Genomic DNA, 20,759 nt, shown 5'->3' on the forward strand with positions numbered 1-20,759 from the left:
CAATGTTTTTATTTTAAAATAAACATGACTGAATTCAGCTGTAAGTTTAGTAAATCACCCACACCTCATATTCACATGTGCTGCTTGTGTTTAAAGAGGAGAGTGACGTCAGACAGGAGAGATAAAGAAAGCAGAAACAGCTGCAGTAGAGGATGGAGGAGGGGAAGAAAGAAACCACAAAGAAAAACATGGCAGCAATTTGTCAGAGTAAACAGTTCTGTCTAGCTGTGAGCACAGAGCTTTGGCCAAAATGAGTGCTGAACATTAGGCAAAAAGATCGCAAAACTCACTCACACTCACGGTTTAACACATTCACAATTACACTGTACATGTGATTGTCGTCGCCTTAAAACAGAGGTGCCCAATCCTGCTCCTGGAGGGCCAGTGTCCTGCAGAGTTTACCCCCAGCCCTAAGCAACTGACAAGAACATGTCATTGTTTTTGTTGACACTAGATTACAGTTCTGCTGATGCTCAGTAAAGTCCTTTGCTTTTCTTGAGGTCCATTTTTTGTAAATCTGATAGACAGTTGTAGTCGTTCTGTGTCATTCCCAAAGCAACCTGTAAATAAAAAGTGGTTTATAAACCAAGCGTAAAGTTTCTTCAAGCTGCAATCTGTAACTTCTGACTCTAAACGGTTTCAGAGCAACAACATAAACAAATGTTACTGTTCATGCGCACGTTTGTGGACTGCCCTTAACTTCCGGTACACATTCACAAATAATAGACAGAGTGCCTTTATATTATTTCTGATAACAAGAAGAAAAAAAGAAACAGAGAACCGTTACTTGGCTTAATAACTTGCCTCTCCAATATTTTAATTTAGACTGCGATACCAAGCTCAGCCGCTAGATGTTAATGTACCATACAGTTTCTTTCAATGTGACTAGCACCTATTCAACAAAAATTAACAAATAACAAAATTCAACAAATCGTTTATTTAATACAATTGTTAAACAATAAAATTATAAATTAAATTACTATTACTATAAATTAAATCAAATATAAATAGTTATATTATTAGACACTATAGACCGATTAACTGCAGTCCAGGCACGTGCGTCCGATGATGGTCTAGATTGCCACCTAACTAACATTTTCTGCAAAAATCATATCCGACCGCTATCGTGACTTTCCTTCTGAAGCCTCAGATGTCCAAATTTGCTGTTTTTCAGGAAATGGAAAAAAACCACTACTTTTTAAATGATCAAATACTGTGTCGTCAAAGTTGACAAGTCCTTTTTAATACTTTTTATTGGATAAATATTTCCAAATACCAGTGACAAAACATAAAGGGTGACTAATAATAATGATTTATGATGAAAATAAAAATCATGAAATATGGAGATACGAGGTTTCAAATGACAGTGATATGTAATTATAAGTTTAAAGTGATAGTTCACCAAAAATGAAAATTCTGTTATCATTTACTCACCCTCTTGTCATTTCAAACCTGTATGACACTCTTTCTTCCGTAGAACACAAAAGAAGATATTTTGAAAAATGTTATAACTGGCCTCCATTCACTTACATTGGTTTTGTGTCCATACAATAAAAGTGAATGGGTGCTGGCATTGTTCGGTTACCAACTTTCTTTAAATATCTTCTCTTGTGTTCTGCGGAAGCAAGAAAGTCATACAGGTTTGAAATGACAAGAGGGTGAGTAAATAATGAGAGAATTTTCATTGTTGGGTGAACCATCACTTTAACATTGCAAATTAATAAAAGGTAAGAAATACAAAATGTTTTTTATTTTTCATTTTACACCAGAAAGTCACAGTTGCAGCTTTAACTATACTCACAGCTGTTCTGATATTCAGTTCAACAGTATGACTATATCTCTCACCTTGAAATCATTCTGTGACAGGTAGTTCTCCAGGTGTAGTGGATCCACTCCCTCAGGTAAGGGTCTCCTCAACAAATCCTTTAGGGGATACTGGGTCCTATTAAGGGCAGCTAGGGCATCCTGCACCAGTGTTAACATTTTACGCACCACACAGTCCTGAAAAAAAATGTATAATAATTTTTTCCTTTGACTTAAATCTATGGCACGTACAGTACTGTACACATGCGCTAATGCAGACACATAGGCCCAATTAACAAGTTAATGTCATCTCACCTGTACTTCCTGTGTCGGTCTCATCTCCCATGAAGGAAAAATATTAGTGAATGTAAGAGGCTCCACCCCTTCATCTATAAGGTAAGCCATTGGAGGCCGCCTGGGATTTCTCTCTAAATGCCAAACGCAAAAAATTCAAAACACAGGGCCAACACAACCAGAAGATATTCCTGAGCTCCTTTTGTCTATTCTCACCTCTACAGTACTGCAAGGCAGTTTCCATGGCACACTTCTTCTCTTTGTCCCAGTGGGGGCGCTGTGAGAATGCAGCTTCACTACTTTGCCATAAATATACCTCCAGAAAGTTATCCAGTAGAAACAGAGCTATAAAGTGTCACAATGCTTTTAGGAACCAAAGAATGTGCATGTTTCATTTGATTTTATCAAGAAGTTATTTGCATGTCACACCTGAAATTCTTCACACAGTCTGTATGTGTGTATGCATTTGTGTTTGTGGTGTTGTGTGAACTTGCTTACTCTCACCTGGATGTGGCACGTCATATAATTTATCCTGGAGGAAGGGCATTGCTGTGATGACACCATTCACATGGGAGGGGCTAATAAGCTCCACCCCTTTGAACATTCCTGACTGGGCACTTAGATGAAAAAGGCGGGGGGTAAAATTAAATTTACCAGGATCTAAAAGGAATACAAAGTATAGAACATCTATGTCGGTTGTGAAAATGGTGGAAATGTTCACTGAATGTCATACAGAATTTATGTTTTGAGAAGTTGAACACTCTGATCTAGGCCACACCTTGTAACATGCAATCATACGACTTCCTGTCCTGTGGTCCAATCGCATTCCAGAACCCAGCTGGCTCTTTCCCTTCCTCCACTTCTTGGACATTCAGAAAGCTGGCAGTTTTTAAGCCTAACTCAGGTGGGCACCTATTCATTACATCAATCACCTTCAGCATTATACTTTATGCTACATATGAATTGTTTCTAATAAAGCATAAAATATAATTGTGCGTGATTCGTACGTTTCTTTGAGATGTTGGACGGTCTGCTTGGCCTCCTGTCGGGCTTGGGTGTGGGCTTTGCAGCCATGCCACAGGTAGATCGCCCCCTGCTGGCTGTTCAGCAACAGCAGAGAACCACGAGACCTCAGGCTGGAGCAGACGGGGTCAACCTCCAACAGACTGCCCTCCACTGGCACATCACCTCTCACACAGAACAGACGCCAGCCTCCTGAAACACACAGACATTTGTTTAGACATATTAGTGCAAACTTTACAGATATTCATGTCAATAGTTTTTTATTATAGTTCTGAGTAATTAAAAGTCTTGATTTAACTTTATTTAAGGATGTAGTTCTTTCAACAATTTGTGACCTGTAGTGCATGTTGTTGAACAAGTTACGTTATGGTAATGTCTCTTTAAGTAAACCCTAAACCTTATTTTATTCTTAAAACAAAAATTAGGTTTCATAGTAGATTGCCCACACAAAAAAAGAGTTTCATAGTAGATAGCCCAAAGAACAGACCTACATCCCTGCTGCTATGTTGTCTGTAAATGACCATTCGTCCCTGAAACAGCTGCAGAAAACAGGGTGGCTCCTCCCCTTCTTTTACAAACACTTGAGGACTAGACTGTTTGGTCAGTGATGATGACAGGTCCCGCCCACTGATACTTGATTGTCGCCCCTTCCAGATGAAAAGAACAGATTTTTCTTGCTCTTCTGTCGTGTGATCCACTGTAAACAGAACACTTCAATTTTAAAGCCCATAAAAAAAAAATCTTCACAGAAAATCTTTATTAACACACAAACATGTATTTACACCAACATTAACTCACCCACAGTCGCGAGGCTGTACGTCCACCATATAGCGTATGTGTTGTCCTCATGAAACTGTCCAAAGCTCTCTGGATCTACCTCACGCTCTTCGCCCTCAAAAACGAGCCACATTTTTAATGCCACAGTATGTAACTCGGCCTGTCTACCATTGCTCAGCGTGACAAGGTCCCGTCCCCTCCGTACATCCACACCATTCAAAATGACTTGGGACAGGCTTGAGGAACAGGCTCCACCTAAGAGGGCTTTGGCATCACATGACCACTGCTCAACAAGCATTGGTGGGGAAGAGGATTTAAGCAAGGGGGTCTAGAGAACAGAAAGAAAGAGGAAATCGAGAATATAAAATTATTTACAAGCAAAGAGATAGATAGTCACTTTTGATCAATAATCTGTCTGGTGTTTCGCCGCTCACCTGGACTTCCTCTTGTATGGAAAGTTCAATGTGATTCTTGTTCATTCTTGTCTGTTCAAATGAGTTAGCGAACTTCTCTTTGAACAGTGCTGTCTCATTTTGGTCAAATACACGTCCAAATATTGCCCAGTCCGGACGGCCAATGCCTTGTCTGAAACACACACACACACTTTAACATTATTTCTTTTTGAAGACAGCATTATAAGCAAAGTGCTCTGAATGATTCATTATTACTTGAATGTTCAATTTATGCATGGCTGAGTTTTTATGTTTGTACATGATTGTTGCAACAGCTCATTTAATGTATGTACATATTGCTACTGTGAACCTACTTCAGGTTGTGGCCACCAGAGGGATCCAGAGGGTTGATCCTGCAGCTGCTGTAGTCATAAGCTCCGTCCCAGACTTGCTGAGCCAGCTGCAGCGCTACCTTCCTCTCGCTAGGCCCCACGTCTTTCCCATGCCACAGATAGAGCTCACTGCCGAAGTCAAACAGCAGAGTCTGAAAATAAAACAGATTATTATATTACAGTTCGTCACATCTTAATGTTTTATATGCAACAGTTTGCAACCTACGCACGCACTCACAAAATCTGGTTAGCAGACTAATCAGAAATAAGATCATAATAACTTGACCGCTACAGATGTCACATTATTATAAAATACAATTTATTGTAATTATAATCATAATTGGTTACAATTATCCACAGCAATAACAAACTGTAGTCACAAGCTATTAAACTAAATAATTACATATTACTAACAATTTGTTCTTTAGTGTTACTCGGTGTGTTATAATTACAGGACATACTGTAAGAATATGAACTGTCTGTACCGCACAGCATGACAAGCTTTTATTAATAGTAAGATTTGAGATAAAGACCTGTGAGGAGTCCAGTAGGGTGAGGTGTGGCATGGAGGCCCAGCCCTGCTCATGTGGCCTGAGTCTGTCTCCCTGTAGACTGTAAATACAGTTTGACTCTGATATGGCTTTTTCATAGTGTTCATCATCAGCAGCACCATCAGGACCTGCACTTACAAACCCACATGCAAATATATGAATGACTTTGAGCGGTTTTGCACCTAAATAAGATGTCAGTACTTTAACAGTGTAAAAGATGAAAAAGACGTGTCTCTTGCCTTTATACTGGGTCTGTCCCCCGAGAGGTTTCCAGAACTCTGCAGCCTGCGGGCTGTCTGTGTTTACACCTTCATCCAGGTGAATGATGCCTGTTGCTTGGCAACCCAGATCCCTCTGGGTCACAATCAAGGAGGCCAATTCAGATGCCTGCAACAAACCATCAGTCAACATCTGAAAACTAAAACCATCACCTATTATGAAGATAAGAAACAAAGACTAATAATATTACAAAACATTCTTGATTCTTTATGCAGATTCCCATTAGCTACCACACTGCTAGTCCTCCATTCTCCACTTAAACAAACTCAATAGATAACAGTAATGTAAATAGTATTTTTTTCTTTTGCAAATGGTGTTTATTAAAATATTTAAACATTATTAGAGAAAATTATACCAAGCACCAAAATATACAATTTAAAGTAAATGAAAGCATTAAATAAAGCAACAAATCAGGCTATCTATACAGAATATAGATATCAAGAATTGTCCTGGTTTACAACTGAAATCAGTCAGTCTCTGAAAATGACTGTACCTTCTCTCTCTCAACGGTGTTTGAGAATTTTCCAGTCCACAGGAAACAGTGTGAGGGTGTGACCAGCAGAAAGCAGTCGCCACTGTTAAGAGAGCGTGATACGGGTTCCACCAAACGCACCTGTACCTGTCTCCATCCTGGACGCACAGACACATTTATTCACATCACTGTGACATAACAACTCAGGAAACTTTCAACCATGAAACTTACACATTTGTTACATAAATTTGTTGAAAAAAATCCGAAAATCACAATCATGATTTCACATTTTTAATTATGCAAATGATCCAAATATCCCAATCTAATCTCACTAGTGGTCACAGATTTACAAGATAAAACATAAACGTCTACAGTCAGTTGCTAGTTGGCTGGCATACCTTTAACCTGTATGAGCATGAGTTTGTTGTATGGCACCGTGGGTCTGCTCACTTTACCACAGGAAGTGACATCAGTTGTGGAGCAGTTTGAATTTTTCATAGCTTCTGGAAATCAAATAAAGTCTAATCTGATGAGAGAGGCTGACAATAAGAATTTTCTTTTAATATATCGAGAAATTTAACTTGGGAGACTTGTCTGACTGACCACTGTTATTTTCCATCTGGCTGGTGTCCTCATGTTGCATGAAATCCTGTTGGATATCCTCTCGAGCAGCAAGAGCTCGTAATGGATTCCTTGAACCCTGAGTCCTGCGAGACGGCCGCACAGACCGCCTGTGTTCAGCCACAGCTGAGCTCAAACTGAAAACACACAGCATTAATTCTCAATCGCATATGCTGTGATGTATTGAAAAGTCATAAATGTAAACACGTGTGAGATTTACATTGGAGTGTTTGGTTGACAGAGAGTGCTCAGGTCGGGTTCTTTGTCTCCTCCACTCGTCTGGCATGCTGGAAGTAAAGAGGGTTCGGAGCTCATGACCTCTTTAGTCATCTCAGAAGCACACTGTGGGCTCGATCTGAACTCATCTGGGAAAATGATTTGTGTCTCTGTAGGGACAAGTTTGGCAGAATCTTCTTCCTCACAGTTTGCCTGAAATGACAGGAAAAACTAAACTTTGTATATGTCTGTGAGTTAGCTCTAGTCATCTAATATTGTAGGAGTGCTATATTTAATTAATAATATAACAACACTAAGACATTTATTGATTACATTGTTTTATTGTTTTACAATGAAGAGAGAAGCAGGATTTTCAAACATCAAAATGCCTGTGTTTGCAAAGCTGACATGCACAGTTTGAGACTAACAAGCCCAGATTTTGTCTGTGTTGTAACTTACTCAATGTTAACTTTTTTATTGAATGTTATCTTAATAGTCGCCTACCTTGACTCTCCCCTTTACGTGTGATTGGGATTGAGATGGAGAGGAAACCTCTTGAGCTTCATAAGAAAGACTTCTCTGAAGAAAGAGACAAACAAAACAGTTAAAGATCATATGTGTGTGAGTTAGATGTGTTTGATGTGGACAAATGCTCACCTCATTGAAACACATCACATATTGAGGTGTGGAATTACACCGAGAGTATACAGAGGAGAACACAGGCTCCTAAAGAGAGGAGAGGAGACAAAATGAGCACGGTAACAGTGACTAATGAAATCCCACATACAAAGTATGACAGACTAATATAAAGTTTTCTCTTTAACACAAAACAAAGCATAACTAAGCAAACTGTATAAAACACCAACTTATATAAACACACACAAATCTCTTACCCAGCATTGAGTTTGGAGTGTAGAGTCAATTGTACTGACAGCTTCATCCTACAGGGGACAGTGTGAAGACCAGAGGGTAAAAAATTCATTAAAACAACAATAACACCACAGCGTCAAAAGTCAAACCGGTTTAAAACAACATTAGGGTGAGAAAATATACAGCCACTGTATATACGTGGAGAGATCATTTCAAAATTATTTATTTACTATAGGTAAAATGATCATTTTTTGATCCATTCTGTGAACTACTAACAGTATTTCTCCCAAATTTCAAATAAAAATATTGTTTCTATTTGCATTTATTTGCAGAGAATGAAAACAGGAGAAACAGATAAAATAAGAGAAAAGATGCTCAGACCTCAAATAATGCAAAGAAAACAAGTTCATATTCACTTACAATACAAACAAATACAATACAGGCAATACAAGCAAATACATGTATTTAGGAACGGTTCAAAAATTGACATCGACTTTGTCACTCCTGAGGTTTGATTTTGTCGAAATTTAACAGACATTGGACTGAAATGGCCATATTACATCTAGAAATGCTAATTACATGAAAATTTGTTATGATCTCTCCTGCCGCTGTATATAAAATAAATACACACCTGTAGTCCATCAGTGCTAACCGTCATATTGCATCTTGCCTCTATACTTTTCTTGTCCTCTTCTTCCTCAGTCACTCCTGAATCCATCAACCTGTGACAAAGTTTTAACTTGTTATTCTATTATCCTCACAAGACATACAGCAACCAAATAGTCAGCTAACCAACTGAATAACAAGAAAGGCATTAAACCTGTCACTGATAGATGATGAACCGCTATGTTTCATGATCTGGGCTTGTGCCAGCATCTTTTCTGGTAGAGACAGACGTCCCTCAGGTTTCGGTACAGATCGTCGTGTTCTGACAGAGGAAGCGCCGCTATCCTTCCTCGCCCTTTGCCTCCAGGGAGCACCAGAGAGTGAAGCTACAGATGAATCCACGGGTGACACAGACGTATGCCTCTCCTCATTCATCTCTCTCCTCTCTCCCTCATTCTGCTCCTGACCATGTCCATTCAGTTCATCGCTGTCCTTAGTTTCACCTCTCCACACCGCTCCGGCCGAGCTGCTCTTTTTTAAAATGCCTTTGATCTCTGTGCGTCGCTGCAATGCATTCTGGGAGCTGCACTCTTCTGTAGGCTGTTGACTAGGTGCTCTGGTGAGTTCATAGGAAGATTCTGGCTCCTGTGAAGAGTTCAGACGTACTTCGCTGGGTTTCAGATTGATGGACAAAGCCTGCTGCCGGTCAGAGAGATGAGCCGAGAGATGAAGATGAGGAAGCTGAGCAGGCGCCTTTTGAAGCTGAAAGGTAACAAAAGAATTATTGACATCTCTGTAAAAAAAATTTGGACATCTGATAAAGTTGACAACCACACACACACATTAAATGATTAAACCTGATTTAAACATTTTCTCCACAGTAGGCAAACACAGATTATTTTTAATAATTACACACATGCAGACACACCTATGTGTACATGCACACCGAATACACCTACCAAATTGACCTCATCTATAGTGATGGGCTGCGTGCGGTAACGTGCTCCTTTCAGTCTGCGTCTCTCACCGGCCTCTAGAGAGCTGCCATCTCCCTTTGGACTCCCCGTGGCACCCAGTATGGGCTGAGAGAGTTTGTTAAAGAGAGCCAGTTTCTCACTCATAGACAGCTTTGAACTGGCATCATCTTCCACCTCAGGCTCAGTCTGAGGCTTGGACTCACCTGGCTCACCTGACTGAGGACTTGAGTTGGATGGGAGTAAAAGAGACAGAACAGACAGTGAGCATGTTTATTAGTCAGAAATAGGGTGCATGTTTTAAGAATAAACAATGAGAGAATTTTATTTTTGGGTGAAGTATTCCTTTAAAAGTCTATTAGTTTAAAGATGTTCCGCCCACCTCGCTGCCATCACTGTTTCCTCAAAGGTGATTGGCTGAGTGAGTGCCCGGTTGTCATTGCCACGGCGAGCTCTGCGCTCATGGAAGCTGGAGCGGGGTTTGAGAAGGTTAGAAACCTCGGGTGAAGCTGTCTTCTCCAACTCCTAAATTAAATAGAAGGTATTAGACAATGGAAGTAAAAGCAATATGTAATATGTATGCAATTAAAGAAACAAGTACACATGGTTCAAGATGATATAAAAAATAAAAAACAGATAACTGCTACATCTACATTGGAAGCTGAAGAATGCTGTGTTTATTTTCTTTTCCCTACTATTTTATTCTGCAGAAACCATCTGAATGGTAGTTTTAATGTCTCTCTCAGGTGCATGAATTAAATAGCATCTGTCCTGCGCAGCTTGGGTAAGCAAGTCAAAGTAACAACTGAACCCTGTGTGTCATGTTGTAACCAAACACTCCTGCTATCCGGTTTCTCACTACAACCCAATAACAGACCCAGCAAAAGAAAGTCTGTAGATGTTAAAAGTTCTTTGTGGAACCATAGAGCTCAACAAAGAACCCAAAATACAAATGTATCTAAATCATAAAATAAGACTTTTGAATTTTAACAGAATTACATTTTTGACTGAATTAGTCTATTAATATAGGCACTCAATTATTATCTTAGTCCACATGTAAAGGTGTGATAAGGGTAGGCCTATATTTAATGCCATGGTTATGGAGTAATGAGGTTACATTAGGGTCAACAGATACTGTACCAGTATGACTGGGAAATCCCCATAATGGTGTATAATTGTGTATCCTAGAAAGAGCTTTTTTGAGGGTCTTTTCCATTCCATCCATGGCAATGACCTTTTTTCTATTCAGGCTGCAGCAGTTGCTAAATAGATATGGCAGGGTCTTGTTTCGCTTACTTTAAACAGAGACATCTTGGCAGCTACACTCATCTTGGCTCTGTCATCTGTCTTTACATCCACTGCAAGAAAAACATGATGCACAAAATCACATAAAGTATTAATACTAGTAATAAACACGCCCATTTCAGCAACTGGAAAATTATCAAGAAATTTTGTATTACCTATAATGTGTCACAATGTGAAGCATACGCATATTTCACGTATAAATGATAATGAAGTGTGAGATCACTAGATGACCAACAGACGTATCATTCTCTATTTCCCCCCCTCTCTCTCTCTCTCTCTCTCTCTCTCTCTCTCTCTCTCTCTCTCTCTCTCACACACACACACACATATAAACTCATTGCTCTGTTGGCCACACTCAAATAGCCTGGCAGATATATCCTCACCTGTGTCTACTGCGCTACATGGCAGATTTATGAAGTTTGTTTATCCTATGGTAGGGACTTTCTGTTTCATACATTAGCTAAATATATTTTATCCATTAACCCACACAGAAGACTCGTTGTTGTTTTTTTAATATACAGTAATAAATTATTATCTTATTATTACATTATTATTAGCAAGTTTTCACAATGTAGTCAAATTCAGGTTTGACTATATCCTTTCAAGCACATGTAGTCCCCATTACAGTATGTAGGTAAAAACACTTTCTCTCTTCATCCACTTACTCAGAATATGCACATTTTAAAGGTCCAGTATATTAAATTTAGCAGCATCTAGTGGTGAGGTTGTGAATTGCACCCAACGTCTCACTCCACCCCTCCCTTTCAAAGCACTATGGTGGCTGACACAGAACCAAGATGTTGTCATGTTTTCACTTTTTTTTGCCGAAGGAGATAGATAACGTATTTACGAAATGCGCTCTGTAGAGTACTACTGTAGAAACAACATGGTGAATTCCATGTAAGGGGACCCGCGGTGTATGTAGAAAGAAATAGCTCATTCTAAGGTAATAAAAACATAACGCTTCATTATGTAAGGTCCATTAGATATTAATCTCACACAGTTCGGACTACAGCAAAACAATTACTATAGATCATCCTCTGTATATGTGTAGGATGATAGTCAAACAAAGAATTTCACTTACTTTCTGAGGTGTCTTGATTTTCATTGTCCATGAATCTATAAAATGAAGAAGTTGATGAGAAGTCTACCAGACAACAAACCAGTCAATAAACATCATACGCTCGCCCAAGTACTTCTCAGGCAAAATAAACGAATACACATACAAGTTATGCGGAAAAGATGCACAACATCACCAGATCAGCTTAAACAAGCCTGTCTCGCACTACAGCCGTTGTGACAGACACACTAAAACACATCTGTGCAGGTTAGAAGCATGACATAATGCTACCTATTAAAACCGTGAGCACTTAAACACACACCCTGTTTGATAAGCAAATGAAATACATGCTGAGCTCAGTCGCTGACTCAAAGGAAAGCATTGTGCCGATTCATGAGCTATCTGAGCTATACATAATTTGCAATACTGTAGGAGTTCTTAATACATTTCCTACATTATGAGATGGCCAAAAGTATGTGGACACCGCCTTATAATGTAGACCTTTGGCTATTTCAGAAATTCTATAGTGAAGACAAATCTTAATGCTAGATAAACCTACACTGTAAACACAAAAGCATTCAAAAAAGGGCAGAAGTTGTAACTCTGGCAATATAAAATTACAGTATATAAAATTAAGGTAGAGATAACTTTTTAAAGTTATTTACACAAATTTATAATCCATCATGTTTCCACAAACGTTTGACTATGTAGGGTAGTGCATGAGAGTAAATGGGCACGTCTGAATGCTTCTTGACACATATAAAAACATGTTAATGCCAATCATATCACATCATTCAAGTCAGTAAAGTGTCTCCGATAAGCAACCAGCAGCCTTCATACCCGTGGCTGTCATGTATCTCGCATGCTGTAATGGGCTGAGTACGGAAACGTTCGCTAGTTTTGCGGCTCCCTGCGGGATCTCCTGGCATGTAGCGTCGGGCACGCCGGCGACTCCCTTCTGCAACTGGTTGAACCGCTAGATCAAGAGTCAAGGCCAAACCACCACCATCACTACAGTTTGAGCGGATGGACCATAACAGATGGGAGTCAAGAATGTGTGTGTATGTGTGTGAGGGAAAGAAAGAAACAAAGAAAGAATGAGCCAAAGGAAAAAATCTGAAAAAACATGTAAAGGGATAGTTCACCCAAAAATAAAAATTCTGTCATCATGTACTCACCCTCAATGATAGTTGATGATGTCCCAGAACTGTTCGTTGCTAACATTCTTACAAATATCTTTATTTGTGTTCATTAGAACAATAAAATGTATACAGATTTGTAACAACTTGAGGGTGAGTAAATGATGACAGAATCTTCATTTTTGGGTGAACTATCCCTTATACTTTGTATAGAGTCACTAGCAGCATATTGCAGCCAAATTATGTGATAGAAGATTCATTACAACAGGGGTTCCCAAAACATTAAAACACAAATTATTTTAAGTAGAATAGTTTTTATTTTGCTTATCATTGTATGAATGCAATTTATGTTTAAATGTCATATCAAAATATGGTATACCACATTGTAATACCAGAATATTGTTTTACAATACCATATGGTAAGATATCAAAACAATTGTCATTGCTAGTTAGTTATTAATTGGACTAAACTTATGTGACTTTGCACAATCCACTCTTATCCCTCTGTGTGATGTGGGTCCAAAGTGGCTCTCGGCCCACAGTTTGAAAACCCCCTGCATTACAATCTATAAATTAAACTGAGTTTCGAAAAGCAAAGCAAAGCATAGCAAACCATATAGCAAAGTAGAAAGCAAGTTGTGAGTTCACATAATATTCCTGTAGATCAGCTGGTAGAGCATTGCAAAAGGTCATGGGTTTGATTCGCAGGAAACACACAGTGATTGAGTGATAAAAGCTTCTGCCATATGCATAAATTATATTAAATGCACTCTAAAAAAATGGTGCTACTGTATAGCGCACTAAAAGTGGTTCTTTACTCGTAATCATAGGGGAACCACTTTTAGTGCTATATAGCACTATATCTTGGTGCTTCAGTGGTTGTTCAAGAGGTTCTTTGGGCTGACCGAAGTGCTATCACCGTTTCCGCATAAAGAACCTGTTAAGCCGATGTATGGTTCTTCAGCAGTTCTATATAGATTAGATGATTAGATTCAATTTATTGTCATTGCACATGTACAAAGATACAAGGCAACGAAATGTGACCTCTGCATTTAACCCATCCAGAGAGTAGTGAACACACGTACCCCCGGAGCAGTGGGCAGCTATCACTGCAGCGCCCGGGGAAGCCCGGGGAGCAAGTAGGGGTAAGGTGCCTTGCTCAAGGGCACCTCAGTTGTTACCCGCCGGCCCTGGGAATCGAACCGGCAACCTTCTGGTCACGAGTCCGACTCTCTAACCATTAGGCCACAACTGCCCCCCTATATAGCACCTCAGTCATCCCAAAGAACCGCTGAAGAACCACTGAGCACCAAAAAAATGTTCTATATAGCACTAAAAGTGGTTCCCCTATGATTAAGAGCCAAGAACCACTTTTAGTGCTATATAGCACTATTATTTTTAGAGTGTGGGACATGGTGCAGTCCACTAGTTTAGACAGCATTGTCAGATAAGCGTGTGGTAACACACACACAGAATGATGCAGGAACACATCCCTACATGTCAGCTGGAGATGCTTTAGAAGTTTGGTGTAGAAGGCTGTTCTTCAGCTTGCCAACTGATACATGAGTGTGTAACTGGGGTTTGTCTGGGGTTGATGGCCCATGGGAGTCTGGAGGGTTTTCCCTATCCAGTGCAACTGACAGACCCAAAAAACATTCCCTGATGGAAATAAAGAGAGTTTGCAGGAAGGAAGAATTGAGATGTTGATAGGTGTTGGTTTACAAAAATATGAATTTAGATATAAAAACGGTATGATGCACACTTTGTTCATCTGTTTGGAAATTAGAGCCATTTTAGATCCTCTCTTTATCCCTAAAACCCCCTAAATGCAAAAATAATGTTGTTATGGTCCTTGAAATGTCCCTCAGCATTCCTTTAGCTCCTAGCTGAACACTGATGAAAAAATACTCTAAACTACATAAATGACATAGGATATGAGTAATGACATTAATCTTTGTGTGATGTTCAACATCAAAATCTCACCTGTTTTGGTGGTTGTTCTCTACACTGGCGTTATTCCTACACCCGTTAGAGATTTTTGTAGAAACAGGCTTTTCTTCTAGTGATATTCTTCCATTTCTTCTCATTCCTCCAGTTATTACTTCTGATCCGGACTTATCTGCACACGCAGAGTCGCGAAAGCCCCGTCCTTCCCTCTCTCTTCTCGACCATTTAGATGGAAGCTCCTCTTCCTGGTTGCCATAACGTTCAGCCAGTTCCCGTCTTCTCTCTGCCTTGTAGCGAGCTATCCGTTCAGCTCTGGATTCCTGGGCTAAATTTTCCATTTTGTCCAAAATAAACCCCTGCTGTCCCGACTGGTTTACTATTTCAGGCAGACAAAATGATTCCAAATGTATGATGTCAACGTAAGATGATGTCAACACCTTGATTTAAATGGTGGAGTCACAATCGGAGAAGGTATGATTATTCAGAGAAGCTCAAATAAGAGCAGGTTCCACAAACGGTGTGTTTGTATATCATCCTGATTACTGGCCTAAGGGCACGGCACTGTTGAAAAAGCGAATGAAAGAGTTTGAGGTTAAGACAGACAACACAAACATTAGTTCAAAATACAGAAGTGTCACCTAAATCCTCAAAAACACACAAGTGAACCAAATGTTTTATTTCATAAAACATTCCATAAATCCATACTAGACACAATTATTAGATTAAGTGAATAATGGTAAAACATAACCCACCATTTACTTAATTATTGTTGTCTCTTGGTTTACTTGCTATTCAGAAATTCTGACACTTTATTATACTTTTTATCTGAACCTATTATCATGGGTGAGTTAAATATATATTTAGATTTCGAGTTCAAGTAGGCCAAATGCAAAAGAAGTTAGTTAATGGTTGCATTGTTTGACTGTGTTTGCCACTTTAGCTTAAACTGTTGTTGTTGATTTTGCTGTCATGCTTACTAACCCATTGTGTGATCGGCTAATTGTTTCATGTCAAGGTCTGTGTGTTGGTATTTTTGTAGGAGTGTTTATGTGATGGCTATTCATGTTGTTGTTAACAGTTTAGGACTATAAGTAATTTAATTTTCAATCGCATGCTCTAGGGCCGGACTAGGACTTAATTTCAAGCAGCTTCAGATTCTCACTCACTCTCATTTGGGCAAAGTAAAGGAAATTTTGATTTCTTTTTAGATTTAGATTAAATTTAGATTGAATTGATCTAGATTGTTCGCAGGAGGTGAAGTAAATCGTAGTGTTCCAAGTCAAGACTAACATGAATTATTTATTATAAACTGAAAACATTAGGCCACTGGTCCAAATCAGTTGCAAATTCTCCTGGTGCTCCTGATGGCCAGTCCCGGCCTGACCTGCGTGTGTGATAGAAAATATGAAATGTGTGAAAAACTGTATACTGTAAATAAACAAACAAATTGAAGAATAGAATAGAATAGAATAGGAGTCATCTGTGTGATAAAACTCACTGTAAGTCTATTTATTAGCATTATGAAAGATTTTAAGAAATTGTAAGTTTAATCAGAATACGTAATGCTATACTGTTAAACCTGCATTCAAAAATGCATAATTAGTTCCTCTAATGTTCCACATGTGTGTGTTCCTGCATTTGGGAAACTCCCCTTACACTGATACTCTACACCTCTGAGGTAAAGCTAACTCAGCAATATATGAGTGCAAGTCATTCATCAGACAGACCCATCCATCCATCAACACCAAACACAGATGTGTTTTAGTATATCATTATCAGCAGGTTCATGGTGAAGCAAATAATGACGAAAATAAAATGAACAAACCAAACCATTTAACTGGTATTAACAACATAACATACATGAGTTGGTTTCCCTTATTTTAATATTTCAATATTTAAATGTAAATATTAGTCAAATGAGTAGGTCAAGTGCATATAAAAATAATTTAAACAGAAAGTGTCTATAATTTTCAAGTTACCATTACTCTTTTAAACAATTTATAAATAGACAAAAAATAAACACACAGATAGTAATGCCAGTTGATAATCAAATGAATCAGATCTGAAAACAAACTCTCATCTTGTTAGTCACATTCAGATGCAATACATCTGACGTTATCCAAACAAGTCACAACATGCCCTTGTCTAAATGATCATAGACTGTGGTTACCCATGACTACCCTGTCACCTGACCTGGCCACCGTAACAAGACAACCACAGCTTTACTCATACATAAATAATGACATTATCATCTTATCAACCGTGTAACATAGACTTGGCATGTGGTAGATGGACGACCACCGGGAGCTCTCCAAACCTTCAATTTACTGCTGCAAAGTACCACATGAGTGTGTTTGAAGGGGCTCCTCTGCTCCTAAATAAGCAAACCGTAAGCATCAGCATTCTGCCAGATCCCCTCACATGTAAAACACAATAGACACAGTACAACAACACTAAGCAGAGATCCAGCAGTACTATACGAGATACAAGCGCACAACTTTACTCGGCCAAAATGCTTTACTGGGCATTTCACACGCTCAAAGTACTGTACTAAATTATATATTCCTATACTATATAGGAATGCACATAAAAGGAAAGCTCACAGAGCTGTTTTCATATCTAAGTGACTGTTTGACAGTCATGAGCAAGTTTACAGCGAAATTCACCGTTTCAAGGAAATAATTGTAAAAAATGGAAAAAAAAATTCCATCATCACCAATACTCTTTCAAAGTGTCCTACATTTTATCTCAATGCCTTATTTCTGAATAACTGAAATGAACAATAATAAGACAGAAGAGACACAGTCACATCACGTGAGCGCGAGAGAGAGAGAGAGAGAGAGAGAGAGAGAGAGAGAGAGAGAGAGAGAGAGAGAGAGAGAGAATTTAAGGATGTGGGCAGGAGAGGTGGTTGATGTTTGGTATCAGATGGACTAATCACTCCTTAATCCAGTAATTCTATCTGTCGAGGACATGTGCTGAGCACAGACACACGCGCATGCACATGCACATACATACACAAAGCATTGATCACTATTGAAAGGTAACAACTGAAATATTCTTAAAACATTAGATTAATTGCACAAAGCTTAGATTTCGGCAGGCGTGGCGTCTGAATTTAGGTCCAATTCACAACATCACTGATGTCTCATTTGATCTCATTATATAATAATAGGAGTACAGGGCTTGTGCCAGGAAAAAAGAAGTAATACAAGATGCATTTTAGAGATTATTTATTAAAACAGGATATCACTTGGAAAAGGGCCTGTGCAATTTCTAACATGCACACTAAAAAGCACCTGTTGAGAACAACTGGTCTGCATTCAGTTCAGTCGTCTGTAGAGTACAAGAACAAAGAAGAACAAACCCATAAACCCATCAAACCAAATGGAAATGGAAATAACATGACATGCTTCTCATGTGGCGACGTCCAGGACTTTAACTGGGGTGTATGGGACTTATAAATCGTAATATTTTTAAATGTATTGAGTCTCAATGTCAGTCTCAATCTACTGTATTTTAGTCTGTTCTAAAGACTCACAATTTCTAAGACCCTCTGCCACGGGACGTCCTGTGTTCCATCACAAAGGATTCACTTGCAAGCATGAAGGGATTCAAGCACTTTTAGCCCCCATACCGGGCTGTGATCAGGTAATGCAATGTCAAAGTTATATTTAACTCTATCGTGACAGGAATGATGATAGCCTTAAGTCAACTGCTAACAAATACAATTATAAGATATTGAATGTGTTAATCAGTAGTACCAGTAGAAATAAACACAACAAACAAGCTATTGTATACTATTTGTATAGCTTTTTGATCTTGGCTATACTCACGCCAGAGTCGTTGAAAAACAGAGTTACGACATTCGAGCTCGCCACCGTGTGGTCACGTGATTCAAGGAGCGCTCAATAGCTCCAAACAAATCCGTGCTGTCAACCTATTTGAATGGATTTTAGCGGGACAGACAACAGCAACTATATTTGCATAGATTTTACTAAATATAGTAGCACATTGTGTACACTGAATACTACGTTGACTACATTTATAACAGCATTTTGTCTGGGGAGTAATATGAATATAAGATCTATAAATTAAAGATCTATGAATATAAGATATGTCCGCCTTCTCGATAAAATGTATAAACATGACGTTATTTCACCAACTCCACAGCAAATGCATTTGGGAGACATTGAAATGAATGGGCTTCAGTGCAGTGTTTGGAACTATTGCTCACTTCCATGACACGAGTTACTTCTGCATTCCATTCTTTCAACGGTAGGGTGACCACCTGTCCCGCTTTGCGTTGTACCGCACAGCATTTTCACCCCTTGTCCCGCACGTCATCAGTCTGTTGGTTTTTAGTTGTCACATTAAGAAACACGTTCTGTAACCTCAAATGCACATGAGACGCTTGTTTGCGCCATTGTTTATTCAACAGCGCAGTGTCAAACCCGGCGCACACCAGTGTCCAACAAGCTCATACAAACGCAACTATGTTTGAAAGCCTGACTTTTATCCAATGTATGAGAAGAAGGCAATGATTTCAGTCATCAAGAGGCTGCGACATCTGTCAGTAGATCGGGTGACGATCCTCCCATGTCAATAAAAAGTCACTAATACCTCGTAAATTGTGTGGCTTTGAAAGTTTTTTAGCCTATAGGTTGTGGTTAGCATATTAAAATGAAACTTGTTTGCAAATCATGAAATTCATTATTTAACAATAATACATTTTAAAAGAGAAACTCTTTTTCATTATTTGTTTGTTCTTTTTTCCTTTAGTTTTCTCTTTTTGAGAAGATCTTCAAAGTGTAACATTATAACTCCGCGTCTGACCTCTGTGCTCAAAATTTAAAGAGTCAGTGAACCTTAAATTGAAATCGCCAATAAAAAATATATGTTATATAACATTTTATTGTTGTAGTTGGTACGGACAAAATAAAAATTATAAGCATTCACTCATTCATTCTGTTATTATATCACAGTTTTACGCATTTTCAATGTTGTCCCACATAAACAGATTACTTGTCCCACATTTGGTTTGTTGGGTAGTGGTCACCCTATTCAACGGTCGCCTATGCGTGTGTCGTAACTCTGTTTTTCAACGGCTCTGACACACAACACACGGGTCAAGAAAGTTTGTCATAACCTACTGCACGCACACACACGCACATAAATTGTATCGACGTATTCTTTCATTATTCTTTTAATAAAAAACCCTGCAAACCTGTTTTCGGTTACATATTGAAGGAGTGAGCCTAATGCATTATGACACATAACACTAACATTATGACTGTTAATAAGTAGTAGCCTATTAAAGAGCAACGCGACAAAAATAAACAAGATGCCACATGGCCAAATGCTTTTGCATATTGAGGTGACGTTACAAAATGGTGAGTCATTTGACTGTGCAGAAAATGCAAATCGCAAAATAAAAGAATATTATATCTATAAGCGAGATAACGAGTTTGAGGTGTCCAGGTGCGCGTTGCTGGAAACAGGTGAAACCAGAGTTGCAAATATCAAATGAGCAACCTAGTCGAGTGGATTTCACATTACTCACTTTACACAGCAGTGTAAGTAGGCTATCTACAGTAAAATTCGCAACATAAAAGTAAGAAAACTCACATGAACCGGTCCACAAGATAAAAAGTCAGACACCGTTACAGTTTAGCGCTTTGAACCGCTACATCAACTTTATAAAAAGTCAAAAACTTAGTCGTGTAGTATAAAAGTGTATAACTAAAGCAATGGCTTATCAGCTTATCATGATCAAAACTCGTGAATGTTAGAGCAGAAATGAATGACGGCACTTACTCGCTCTGCTGGTGGATCAGCTGTGCTGTCGGATCAAGCTCTGGCAGGTACACACATACACACTCACACACAGCCAGTGCACAGTGAGAGAGTGAAAAGCCCTTTTAGGGTGTGTGTGTGTGTGTGTTCATGTATGTATATCCCGGTGGGGACCTAAACCTGAATACACACCAACACATGGGGACTCGTGTCACCGTGGGGACCAAAATTGAGGTCCCCAG

At 38.9% G+C, this 20,759-nt stretch overlaps 1 protein-coding gene across 6 annotated transcripts; it reads right to left on the reverse strand.

Moving 5' to 3' along the window:
- Positions 1 to 15: 15 nt before the first annotated feature.
- Positions 16 to 20,577, reverse strand: svilc (supervillin c). Of its 6 annotated transcripts, none has more exons than XM_057346972.1 (30): positions 20,539 to 20,577; positions 14,758 to 15,282; positions 14,272 to 14,433; positions 12,476 to 12,646; positions 11,660 to 11,694; positions 10,567 to 10,628; positions 9,653 to 9,795; positions 9,256 to 9,496; positions 8,511 to 9,058; positions 8,322 to 8,412; positions 7,714 to 7,761; positions 7,478 to 7,546; positions 7,325 to 7,399; positions 6,825 to 7,033; positions 6,587 to 6,741; positions 6,382 to 6,486; positions 6,005 to 6,141; positions 5,472 to 5,619; positions 5,215 to 5,360; positions 4,664 to 4,833; positions 4,332 to 4,482; positions 3,919 to 4,225; positions 3,608 to 3,817; positions 3,105 to 3,312; positions 2,876 to 3,009; positions 2,602 to 2,757; positions 2,314 to 2,442; positions 2,119 to 2,231; positions 1,846 to 2,001; positions 16 to 560 (listed from the first exon to the last, which is right to left on the reverse strand). In XM_057346972.1, exons 2-30 carry the CDS (start codon positions 15,057 to 15,059, stop codon positions 474 to 476), a joined length of 4,668 nt encoding a protein of 1,555 aa, XP_057202955.1. In that variant the 5' UTR covers positions 15,060 to 15,282; positions 20,539 to 20,577; the 3' UTR covers positions 16 to 473. The 6 variants fall into 6 exon arrangements, with proteins under 6 accessions (XP_057202955.1, XP_057202954.1, XP_057202957.1 ...); XM_057346971.1 differs by lacking the exon at positions 20,539 to 20,577 and adding an exon at positions 18,021 to 18,057; XM_057346974.1 differs by lacking the exons at positions 14,272 to 14,433; positions 20,539 to 20,577 and adding an exon at positions 18,021 to 18,057.
- Positions 20,578 to 20,759: the final 182 nt, after the last annotated feature.

The sequence above is a fragment of the Triplophysa rosa genome, linkage group LG11, assembly GCF_024868665.1.
Source record: "Triplophysa rosa linkage group LG11, Trosa_1v2, whole genome shotgun sequence".
Classification (NCBI taxonomy): domain Eukaryota; kingdom Metazoa; phylum Chordata; class Actinopteri; order Cypriniformes; family Nemacheilidae; genus Triplophysa; species Triplophysa rosa.